This window comes from Arvicanthis niloticus, chromosome 6 (assembly GCF_011762505.2).
Source record: "Arvicanthis niloticus isolate mArvNil1 chromosome 6, mArvNil1.pat.X, whole genome shotgun sequence".
Lineage (NCBI taxonomy): Eukaryota > Metazoa > Chordata > Mammalia > Rodentia > Muridae > Arvicanthis > Arvicanthis niloticus.
This window is the reverse complement of record NC_047663.1, coordinates 89,302,825-89,315,028: the sequence shown is the minus strand read 5'-3', so window position 1 is coordinate 89,315,028 and position 12,204 is coordinate 89,302,825. Positions and strand designations below refer to the sequence as shown.

The 12,204-nt window shown below is 46.6% G+C and overlaps 1 protein-coding gene and 1 long non-coding RNA gene across 3 annotated transcripts in view; one reads left to right on the top strand and one right to left on the bottom strand.

Moving 5' to 3' along the window:
- The window catches only part of Rab40c (RAB40C, member RAS oncogene family), a 37,943-nt gene that overhangs the window by 22,877 nt on the left and 2,862 nt on the right, over window positions 1-12,204 (top strand). For both annotated transcript variants that reach the window (XM_034505354.2, XM_034505353.2), the window contains exons 3-5: window positions 4,406-4,466; window positions 5,085-5,145; window positions 11,976-12,053. In XM_034505354.2, coding sequence (XP_034361245.2) covers window positions 4,406-4,466; window positions 5,085-5,145; window positions 11,976-12,053 — 200 coding nt within the window. The remainder of the gene's footprint in view (window positions 1-4,405; window positions 4,467-5,084; window positions 5,146-11,975; window positions 12,054-12,204) is intronic.
- On the bottom strand, window positions 7,083-11,976 carry LOC143442856 (uncharacterized). The gene is made up of 2 exons (XR_013111405.1): window positions 10,863-11,976; window positions 7,083-10,148 (listed from the first exon to the last, which is right to left on the bottom strand). It is a non-coding gene; the product is annotated as an uncharacterized LOC143442856 (long non-coding RNA).

Genomic DNA, 12,204 nt, shown 5'->3' with positions numbered 1-12,204 from the left:
CTTTCAGATCCATGTGTAGTAGCTGGCTCAGCAGATGATCTGGGGCCAGAGGGGGACAGCTGGTCCTCTTTGGGAGCTTGTCTTAGCTGATTAAAAAAATATTTTTAGATAGTAGGGAAAATGAATGGTGCTGAAAGAGAGGATGGATAGCATCCTGCCGACACCACCAAACCCGTAAGAGTGACGTTCAGACCTGAGCTTGCCAGTGGCTCTGCCAGACTGGGCCCCCCACATGCCTGCTGTCTCCCTTGGGTCTGGTTTAGACCCCTTCCAGGTCACTGCTCTGCCTCTTCCACCACACTCCTCCACCCCTGTGCTCCCTCCATCTCAGGACCTACTTTACCCTCAAGCTTTGGATAATTGCTCCTTTTAGAACCCTACCAAGCCAAGGGCTCTTTCTCTGGTATTTTGGCTTAAACATTAATGTGGACTGTCATCAGACCCCCGAGCGTTCACTTCTACTGGAGTTTGCTCGCTCTGGTTGCTTGGTATAGAGTCCCTTCAGAGCTGTGTGATGAGCAGTGGACCTAGTGAGGTCCTCCTCACTGACCTGAGCGCTAAGACACTAAAATCATCCAATCCTGCTGGGGAGAAAGGCCCAGAAGCTTCTGGAGGAAGCTCTGGGGACTCTAATTTCTTGAATGGCCTCGGGTTGTAGCTCAGCCAGGCTGGAAGACTAGAAGGCTAGATAAAGATGCTTTTCAGGGTGAGGAGCACAGCTTTCACTTTCCCAACTTTTAAAAAGGGAACCGCTAGAAGGTACTGCTGCAGAGCCACTGCTGTGACCCCTGTGGCCTCCTCAGCCCAGGTCTGCAGTACAGGTAGTACTGGGTTTGTGTGCTGCACATTCACTGGTGGTTATGCAGCACCACACAGCTAGATTGTATACTTTCTCTTTTTGAGAGAACCCATACTGTAGCCCAGGCTGCCTTTGAGCTCACAATCATTGTGATTGTGTACAAGACAAGCATGTGCATCACACTGGTCTCTCTATGTAGTCCTGGTTGTTCTGGAATTATATAGACCAGGCTGGTCATGAACTCAGAGTTCTGCTTGCCTCTGTTTCCAAAGTACTGGGATTAAAGGTGTGTGCTACCTTGCCTAGCTCATTGATTTATTTTGAATATAATTCTCGCTGTTTTGTGGGGAGAGGTACTAGGAATGAACAGGCCTGTATATGCAGATAATGTTTTACTGCTATGCTCTACACTGGGCTCCCATTATTTAAAAAGCTGCTGAATGTTTAAAACCTGATGGAGGAGAGGCTGCTTCACTGGCTAGCTGATGACTGCGATGATATTTCCCAGCTGAACAAGGAACAGTTAAGTATATATATGGAACAGGCCCTGCTCTCTCCACCTCCAGGGTCAGCTCCTCTCCTGAGATACTTGACCTGGTTCCCAGAGCTGCAAACCATCTCCATATTAGAAGCTTTCAGGACTCTCCTGGTGGTGGGGCTCCTGCAGATCTACTGCTAGAGTGATGCAAATGAATTTCATTCTAAAACACAGCTACAGCTACGTTGGCTGGGGAAGCCTGTGAGTGTCAGCTGGGTCAGTGGCAGGGACCACCTCGGAACCCAACTGAGAACAGTGACAGGTTATCACCATCATTCTTTATGTTGCTGACAGGCCTATTAGTGACTACTAAGGTCTCTTTGAAGGCTCTTCCCAGGCATCCTTTGTTCTGTTGCAGCTGCTGCTCTCTTGCCAGGCCTGGGGCCACAGCACCATCTAGGGGTAGCTTTGTAGTCAGGCAGTTGCTTTCCTCAGAGATAGGACGGGGAGTCCAAATCACAGTCAAAGAAGGCAATGCTGCAGGTCCTGCTGATCTTTATCAAAGAAGCCAATCAAAATAAGTATAAAGTGTGGTGGTTCACATCTTTAATCCCAGCATTTGGGAAGTAGAGGCAGGCTGATCTCTATGAAGGATCTCTAGTTCAAGGACAGCTTGGTCTACATAGTGAGTTCCAAGCCAGCCAGAGCTACATAGTGAGGCCCTGCCTCAAAATGAATGAATGAACAAACAAACAAATAAATAAATAAATACAATTAATCAAATAAAAATAAACCACTGCACTAGTGTCCTCACAAGCTTTGCTTGGAAGCTGCAGTTGCCAGCATTGAACTTCTTCCAGGGGAGCTCAGGGAAAGGTGGGGAAAGGGTACAGCAGCTGTCAGTCTTTTGAGTGTGTGTGCAGTACCCCTTACTTTATGTCATGGAAATAGAGGAATCAGAGGCAGGAGGATTGCTACAAATTCAAGCCAGCTATGTAACAAGGTCCAGGCCTGCCAGACTTCATAGAAAACCCTGTCTCTCTGTCTGTCTGTCTGTCTGTCTGTCTGTCTCTCTCTCTCTCTCTCTCTCTCTCTCTCTCTCTCTCTCTCTCTCTCTCTGTCTCTCTCTCTCTCTCTCTCTCTCTCTCTCTCTCTCTCTCTCTCTCTCTCTCTCTCTTTTCGAGACAGGGTTTCTCTGTATAGCCTTGGCTGTCCTGGAACTCACTCGGTAGACCAGGCTGGCCTCGAACTCAGAAATCCGCCTGCCTCTGCCTCCCAAGTGCAGAAAACCCTGTCTCAACTGGGCATTAGTGGTGCACACCTTTAATCTCAGTGCTTGGGAGGCAGAAGCAGGTGGATCTCTGTGAGTTTGGGGACCTGGTATACAGAGCAAGTTCTAAGACTGTCTTGGAAAAAAAAAAGAAGAAGAAGAACTGTCTGAGAAAAGCATGTCTTAACCATAGATGTCTGTAGCGCCTCCTGTTTGTACGCTGTGCAATTATTATTTTATAGCACTCCCCTTTCCCTTCCTCCACCCTGGGAAAGTAGAAAGGTCCTGGTCTCTCTCTACCTCACCATCTGTTTTGAGTCTAGCCATCTAATCCAGCATGCGGTGCTTAGCACAGGGTTCTGATTTCCTTTCCTGATGGCTACCAGTAGTGCAGAACAATTTCTTTGCTTGTTACCATTGCTATCTATGTCTTTTGATGGGATATGACTTTGCCCATTTTTGAATTGAGTTTTATAATTGAGTTGAAGGATTTTTTTTTTTTTAGAATTCTGTCCTAATAAGATGTATAACTTGCAAATATTTTCTTTTATTCTGTATGTTGCAATTTTTCACTCTATTGTAGTGTCCTTTAATGCATGAGAACCTAGTTTGGATGCAGTTACTAGTTGGCTAGGCAGAAGATGGCTCAGAAGGAGCACCTGAGGCCTGAAGAAGATGCTGTATTGTCTTCCTGCACTAGGACATGGGCACACAGGCATCAGTATTTACTCACCACATTCTGTGAGAATACTTGCACATTTTAAAACACCCATTTCCAAGCCCTCTTGGATCAAAATTTTATTCTATTTTAGACAAGGTTTCATGTAAATTAGGCAGGCTTGAATTTACTGTGCAGATAAAGATGACCTTGAGTTATAAATCCTGATTCTGCTTCTGCCTCTCACGTGGTAGAATTACAGATGTGTATCACCACACCTGGATTACAAGTATTATATATATGAAAAATAAGAAACTGATTGATGCCTTGAAGGTATTAATGGAACATGAGCGAGAAGAGTCATTTTTCAGGGTCAGCCTTTGCTACATAATAATACCATTTCCCTGCCTTTCCCCCAAAAAGGCTTGATCAACATATGTTGGGATGACTTTTTTCATAAAAATGTGAAAATATAAAGCAAACAAAGTTTCAAGTCTGAGAAAGCATAAGTTCTCTAGGGACTGCTGTAGGGAGCAACATTTTAAAAATTACTTTAGTCTTATGTAAAAGTGTTCATTTGTAATCCTCAGGAGATTTCACAGCTGAAGGTCAGCCTGGGCTATGTCTTGAGACCCTGTCTCTAAAAATTAAATAAGTAGCCAGGCAGTGGTGGTAGACACTTTTAATCCCAGCACTTGGGAGGCAGAGGCAGGCAGATCTTTTAGAGTTTGGGGCCAGCTTAGTCTACAGAGGGAGTTCTAGGACAGCCAGGCTATACAGAGAAACCCTGTCTGGAGATAAAACAAAACAAAACCCTAAGTAAATAAGTAAATACCTTCCTGTTGATGATCCAAGGATTAGGAAGTACGTTATTCTTTGAGGGTTCAACTTAGAATCTATAGGAAGGACATGTCACAGTGGGAGTGAACCATTTCCTTCCAGGCATTCTGGGCCCAGAGCCTTTAGAGAGACTGGTGTGGCCTGAGTGTATCTGATGCCCATCTGACCTGGGCTTCTGCCTTGCCCATGGCTGCCATACAGCGTGAGCTAGGCTGGTGCCTGAGAAAGCCATAGCTGAGGGCAGTGAGCACCCTCCTTCTGCTCCTCAGGGGTCATTGTGGGATTTGAGGAAGTATTGGGCAGGAGGACCTCAGTAAAGCAGTTGCTGATGGACACTCTCATGCCTCTGCTTCCTCACAGGAATAGACTATAAGACTACCACCATCCTACTGGACGGACGGCGTGTCAAGCTGGAGCTATGGTGAGTTGGTGATCTAATGAGAGTGGGGGAAGCCAAGTGAGGAAGGAAGCCGCATATTTGCAATAACCATTTAAATGGACCCTGCTCAAGCGGGACTTTTTTCCATAATGAATACAACAAAAAGTCCAGGATGTTTTGTTTTAAAGCCTCCTTCAATTTTACTCATAACAACTTGTTTTCATGGGGCTAGAGAGATGCTCATAGGTTACTAAGAGCTCTTGCTGCTGCTCTTCCAGAGGACACAGGTCAGTTCCCAGCACCCTCTCTGGCAGCTTACAGCCATCTCTAATTCCAGTTCCCGTGGATCTGTAACCTTCTTCCAGCCTCTCATGAGCATGAAGCATGCATATGCTGCTCATCCACATAAAACAAATATGAAAAAGGAACCAGGTACACACACGCCTTCAATACCAGTACTCAGGAGGCAGAGACAGGCAAAGATCTCGGTGAGTTCAAGGCTAGCCTGGTCTATGTAGCAAATTCTAGTCAGAATTATACAGTGAAACTCAGTCTCAAAAAAAGGAAAAAAGAAAAAGCAGGAAAAAAAGAAAAGAAAAAGAAAAATTTGTGGATGGGACCTCTCACACTGGGCCTGATCTCCCACACTATGTGTTTCAGGGATACATCGGGCCAGGGAAGGTTCTGCACCATCTTCAGGTCCTACTCGAGGGGCGCGCAGGTAAGACCAGCACCATATTATATGTTGTCCTGTATGTGCCTCTCCTGATTCTTTCTGAACCTAGATTGCTGCCCTGACAGTTCCCTGAGTACTCTCTTGTGTTTTGTTCTCATACACGCTGGGGATGAGCTCTGAGCCTTGTGCTCAAAAGATGAAGGTTCCATGGTTGAGCTACATCCTCGGCCCTTCTTCCAAAGCATTTTGACATGTGGACATCAGGTCTCCAAAGCCCGTCTGAAATAGAAAAAATAATCCAGAGCTTTGGAGCCTCCATTTCTGGACTGTCTATGTGGGAAGAAACTGAGTCTCTAGTGTCCCAGCATGAGTACTTCCTGTTCTCATGATACCTCAGGATGAGCCTGCACTTGTCACTGCAGTGGCCTCTCCATGCCATTAAAATGCAGCATAGCTATCTGTTTCACTAAAAAACAAAGGTGTCTCCCCATATCTCCTTCATACACAGAGTAGTGCACCTCCTAAGGAGTGTGACTGGATGTGAAGGTGACCTGGGCTGTATCACACGTTAGAACTCTGCAGATTGGGAGTGTTGAAGATGGGCTGCAGATGATTCTCTGGACAGGAAACAGGCTATGGTGATCTTGTCTTGCCTGGAGAAGAGCAAAGCACCATGCATGCACTGTGCCACCCAAGGTGTGAATAGCTGTTCCCTGGAATCCCAACATGCTTTCAGATATTTATTTATCACTCTGAAATCAGAAGATGGGGAAGTAGTCTAGACCTATGTGGATAGAACTGCTTTAGATCCTGTGCTGCTGCCACATGAAAGGTGTGAATGGAAGTTCAGTTCCATTGTGATGCACCCCAGACTTCGGAAGAGCCTAGAGAACTCCCTTGGCTCAGACCCTAGCTCTGGAGAGCCAGGGACAGCCTTGGGAACAAAGGGGCAAACCCTGAAAGCAGATGTATTTACGTGAATGGGTGTTTGCCTGCATGTATGAGTATGCACCACATGTATGCTTGATAGCCATGGAGAAGAGGCCTTCAGATCCCCTGAGACTGCAGTTATAGGTGGTTCTGAGCTGCTTTGTGGGTTCTGAGAATCAAATCTGGGTCCTTTGGAAGAACAGTTAGTGCTCTTAGTCACTAAGCCATCTCTACAACTCCTCTCCCTGATTTTTGAGACAGGGTCTCACATTATAGCCCAAGTGGGCCTCAAACTCTGCAGAACCCTCTTTCTCCTCCTTCTCCAGCCTCTCAACTGCTGAAGTTACATGAGCCACCATTCTCTGCCCCCTTCTTCTCTCTCTCTCTCTCTCTCTCTCTCTCTCTCTCTCTCTCTCTCTCTCTCTCTCTCTCTCTCTCGTATTGAGAAAGAAAGAGAACATACACAAGTGCAATAACAAGGCAGGGGAATGGCGCTCAGTGCACAGCCTAAGGAGTTGGTTTCCTCCAGGCGTCAAAACTAGATCTTGAGGCTTGGCAGCAAGTCCCGTTACACACTCAGCCTTCTCGAAAGTCCTCCATTTGTAGACATAGCTTATTGCCTTCCTCTTGCTAAGCAGCATTTTCAGATTTCTTGTGGTTGTTTTCAAGACGGGGTTCCTTTGTGAAGCCCTGGCTGTCCTGGAACTCTCTCTGTAAACATGATGGCCTTGAACTCACAGAGATCCCCCTGCCTCTGCCTCCCAGGGGTGGATTAAAGGCATGTGCCACCACCACCCAGCTTTAAGATTTTTTTTTGAACAGTAAATACATATAATTTTGAAATTAAAAACAAAAAAGACTAGAGAGATGGTTCAGTAGTTAAGTGCTTGTTGTTTGCAGGGGACCTGGGTTTGATTCCTAGCGTCCACATGATGACTCAACCATCCTTACCTCACACTCTAAGGAGTCCAGATTTGTCTTCTGACTTCGATGAGCACCAAGCATGTACTGATGCACAGCCATCAACACAGATAAAATGTGCACACACATAAAACAAATCTAAAAATTTTACCACAAGATAAATTTACAAAAGGGATGTGAGGGCTTTGGGTGACAACACTAAACATTATTGGAGGAAATGAGAGTGGTGGCTCAGAGACAGCCCGACTGGGATTGGTGCTGTGTAACAAGAAGCATGAGGGGATGGAGGTGGAACTAATGAGAACCTGATCTGCTCAGTACATGGGAAGTACTGAAGCATCCAGCACCACTGGTTCTGGTTCTGTTCTGACTGTTATTCCAGAAGTTCTAATAGCTATCTCTTCGCTGAGAGGGACTGAGAGCTTACCCTGCGTACACATCTTAGTTTGTATCTGAGGAGCCCCTGATTTCATTTTTGCCCTATCCCGCGTGTGTTCTGGGTGGGGGCAATAGCAACAAGATGGTGGCTTCCTACAGAAACACAGCAGTTTTTCCCTGAGCCACCTCCAGAGGGACAATCCATCTTAACAGAACAGGTTTTGCTGCTCTGCTGCCTTTCTGGGTCCCTCAGGGTCTGGGTCCTGAATGCAAAGGCCACTGGCCTTTATTTATTTATTTATTTATTTATTTATTTATTTATTTGTCATCTGTCACATTTAGCGCTGTTTAGTGGCTCTTGTTGAAACCCTCTAAGCCTTACCAATGGCCAAGCTCCAGTGTTTGTATGGTTGAGTCCTGAAATGATGTCTTCTTTTTTGTTTGTTTGTTTGTTTTTTGTTTGTTTGTTTGTTTTGTTTTGTTTTTTTTGTTTTTCGTGACAGGGTTTCTCTGTGTAGCCCTGGCTGTCCTGGACTCACTCTGTAGACCAGGCTGTCCTCGAACTCAGAAATCCACCTGCCTCTGCCTCCCAAGTGCTGGGATTAAAGGCGTGCGCCACCACTGCCTGGCCTGAAATGATGTCTTAATTCCTATAAGTCCTGTGCTGACTTCTGGGAAAGTGAGTGGGTCCCTCTGATTTGGTATAAGGAAGCGATAAGGCAGGCCTGACATAGCAGTGCCAGCAGGAGGTGCTGCCCAGCTGGCCTGTGGCCACTTCCATTAGATCAGGAAGTATGTGGTCAGGTGCTGTGTCCTTTAAGGGCAGGTAAGGCTTTGTTTCTATGGGAACAGGAGAGGATGCATGCTAATAGACCACTGCTGAGAACACCAGCATACCACTTGGCATCAGGCAGGCAGAGTAAACAATTTAGCACAACTGGGGTATGTGAAGTAGGCAGACAAGAGGATTTTGTTTGGGGGTTTGAACCACACAGATACATTGTGTGTGCTAAATATTTATTTATATTTATTATTTATTTGAGGGGAAGGTGAGTAATTAGAGGTCTGAGGACAAGTTATGGGAGTCATTCCTCTTCTACCATGTGGATTGCAAAGATCAAGTTCAGGTTGATCAGTCCTAACCCCCAGGAGGCAGATGTTTAAGGCCAACCTGGTCTACATAGGGAGTTCCAGGACAGCCAGGACTACATAGTTAGTGAGACTCTGTCTCAAAATAAAACAATAATAATGAGAATTGCAACAGTAAGGGACCTACTCTTAGGCCTAGTTCCATGTCTCAAAATGTACCTTACATATTAAGCAGAACAGTGTCTGTGTGCAAAGTCACCTCATACTTTGTTAGCAGAGGTTAAAGTACCTATGACTAGTTAATAGACCTGATGTAGAGTGCCTCTTGCTGTTCAGGGGACTCGTGGAGCTCTGAAGTGTTGAGTGCCTGGCTCTGTGACAAGATCTTGTCCATCTTGAGGAGCTTCACATTACAGGAAAATCTAGAAGACACTGGAAGGGTACTCTTTGGAGTCACTGCTGAATGGAGAAGGTCACTAGAAAGAGGAACCTGTGTCTGTATCTTGGCAAATAAGTGGTCTAAAAATCAGCATTATCTAACTTTATCATTTTGAAGGCGGAATATGCAGGTGTCTTTTTGTCTTTCTCTCTGAAACACAACCGATGGCTTTGGGCTAGTTACAGTATGAACAAACTTCATTTTGATTCTCAGCTTCTTGCCTGCAGTTCATCCCAGACAGTTTTCTCTAGGAAATCCACAGCCGCTTTGGGCTGTATTCCAACTGTCACTCAGACTGTGCCAACAAGGGCCTGTCTGTGAGAGCAGAGCTGGGAAGGCTTTGCCCAGGCGGTTTCTGTAGGAGCACCTCTTCCAGGAGGTCGGCCTTCTGCTTGCTTGTCTTTAAATGTAAAACAAGTGCTGGTTATGGCAAAAAGGAGGGTGTAAACAGGAAATTAAAGGCACCCAGCCTTGTACCATCTGCTGCATGTTTGTGTAAACTTCCTGTACTGTGTGCCATTTGTTTATGCTTTCATTCTTCCGAGCGTCAGGGAAATCAGTAGCTCCCACTTCACAATTTACTGTGCATGTTCACTGTGATCGACAACTACTTATTCAGAACTTTTGGTCTTTTGTTGCTTCCACTGTCCCCTGGATGGAATCCAGAGCATCACACATTGTGTGCTGTGCACTCAGCTGTATCCCCAGCCCCTTGCTTCTGGACATTTTCTCCCTCCTTCTACCCTCCTGCTCCTGTTGTGCCTGGATTAGAATCCAGGCTACTCCTCTGCCACTGAACCCTATCCGCTCCCACCATGGCCCCCACTGCTGCCTCAGGAGAAAGAGAAAACCCTCGTTATTGGAATATGCTAGGATGAGCCTCTGAGGGAGGTCTTTAGCACACTGTTGAGTAAGCCTCAGGAGCCAGCGTGCTCCACAGTGCGATGCTGTAGTGGCACCATCGCCTCCAAGCCTAGCCGCCTTCCCTTGGTAACAGATGAGAGCTTTCTTCCCCGTCCCCAGGCAACGGCTTCATCCTAGAGATGTGTTTGTTACTGACTTTGGGAGGGAGTTGGGTCTTCTTATTATTGTTGGTTGATTTTTTGTCTTAGTTACTGTTGTATGTTTGTGAAGACATCAGGACAAGGCAACTTCTTAGAAAAGAACACACTTAATTGGGGGCTTGTGTACAGTTTCAGACGCTTAGTCCATCATCACCATGACTGGGAGCATGATGCTATGCAGGTAGGCATAGTGCTAGAGAAGTAGCTGGGAACATTACATTCTTGATCTGCAGCAGGAGGCAAAGGGAGACAGACAGATATTGGGCCTGGCAAGAATTTTTGAAACCTCAGAACCTATCCTCCAGCCACTCAGGTCCTCCAACACGGACACATTTCCTAATCCCTTCCAGTCAGTTCAGCAGCTGGGGACTAAGCATGTAAATATGAGCCTGTGGGGGCCATTTTCATTTAAACCACAGCGTTTGAAGCAGGGTCTTGCCATGTAGTTCAGGTTGGCCTAGACCTAGCTAGCTAGACCCTTGAGTGGCCTTGAGTTTGCAGCAGTCCCCTTGCCTCCATCTCCTGAGTGATGGGTTTATAAATGTAGACCTCCGAGCTGGGCAGTGGTGGCGCACACCTTTAATCCCAGCACTTCGGAGGCAGAGGCAGGCGGATTTCTGAGTTCGAGGCCAGCCTGGTCTACCGAGTGAGTTCCAGGACAGCCAAAGGCTATACAGAGAAACCCTGTCTCGAAAAACCAAAAATAAATAAATAAATAAATAAATGTGGACCTCCACCTCTCTGTTATGTCTAGTTATTGTAAATATTAAGCTTTTTTACCCACCAGTCTGGCTCCTTGAGGTCAGGAAAACTCCAGTTTGATTCCTCTCAGTGGTAACTGGCCTCGAGGTTGGTATGGGGCCCCTCTGGGACAGAGAAATTCCTCCCCAACTGCTGCCCTACTTGAGCCAGGCCTGCTACCTTCCTGAGGGTAAGGGTACCTTTGTCTCTGTAGGACCTGGGACTAGCCTGAGTTTTCAGAAATGGCAATTCTGCTTCCCTCCTCCTGTTCCGATCTTTCAACTTCTCTTCCTCCTTCTCTTTCTTCCATGTCTGAGAACCTGTGGGGAGAAAAGTGGGTAATTCAGTGGCTAGACTCTGGTTGCTGAATCTCATTCAAAGTCAACTCAGAATGGGAGGCAGGTTAGCAATGTGCTCCACATTGCCCCTGCTGGAAAGTCCATGATAGTGGCCCCGCTGGGATGTTTGAGGCAGGTAGAGATAGCCCAAAGCTGAGCTCCCAGTAATTGGTCTCTGAGGGATGTGGCAGGAAAGGCCCCGTAGCAAATCCTGCTTAGCCCGACTCAAGCAGCTCTCTCTGACTACTGCTCTGTGAGTGACTGACATCCTGCTGTACAAGTTTGGAGTTGGAAAACTCAGAGCTGCCTCCATTCAGCCCCAGGTGCCCCCAGGGCGGAGTTCGCTGATGGACTGACTTCCAGAATGCTTGCCCCTCTAGTGAGTTCTGCAGCTCTTCACACCCCTCCCCCGACCAAAGCTTTGACCTGTGTGTGTAGGCTTAGCCTGTGTGACTTTTGAATGATTTCAGAATAATGCCTGTGACTGGCCTGGATTTAAAAATTGTTAAAAAGTCAGTTCTGCCCCAGCCATGTTCTTGGGGATGGACAGGATGGCATATGTGGGATGGGACAGTTCAACTTACAGAAGGTCCCTTCCTGCTGGTCTCCTGTTTGGGTGGCAGATGCATTTCCCCACTTGAGTTCATGGCCATACTAATGATCTATAAAGTCGTCTGCTGGGGGCTGGAGGCCTGGCTCAGTGGTTAAGAGCACTGGCTGCTCTTTCAGAGGTCCTGAGTTCAATTCCCAGCAACCACATGGTGGCTCACAACATCTGTAATGGATCTGATGCTCTCTTCTGGTGTGTCTGAAGAGAGCGACAGTGTACTCGAATATATAAGATAAATAAATCTTTTAAAAAAAAAATGAAAAAATGTAGTCTGCCTAGGAATTGTGACCACTCCCATCCAGCAGGTTCCTCCTGGGAGCAGGCCCAAATGTCTCTGTGGATAACCCCTTCCATCTAACTCGCAGGGAATCCTTCTGGTGTACGACATCACCAACCGTTGGTCCTTTGATGGCATTGACCGGTGGATCAAGGAGATTGATGAGGTAAGTGTGGATTTCTGCGTCTCCAGAAGAAACTGTGGGACCAAGCTATGATGGAGCCTGCCTGGGAATGCTGCTGCTGTAGCCCTTCCTGACCCAGTAAACAGCTGGACTCCACAGTTTACCTGGTTCCATCCAGAGCTTCCTGGACTCG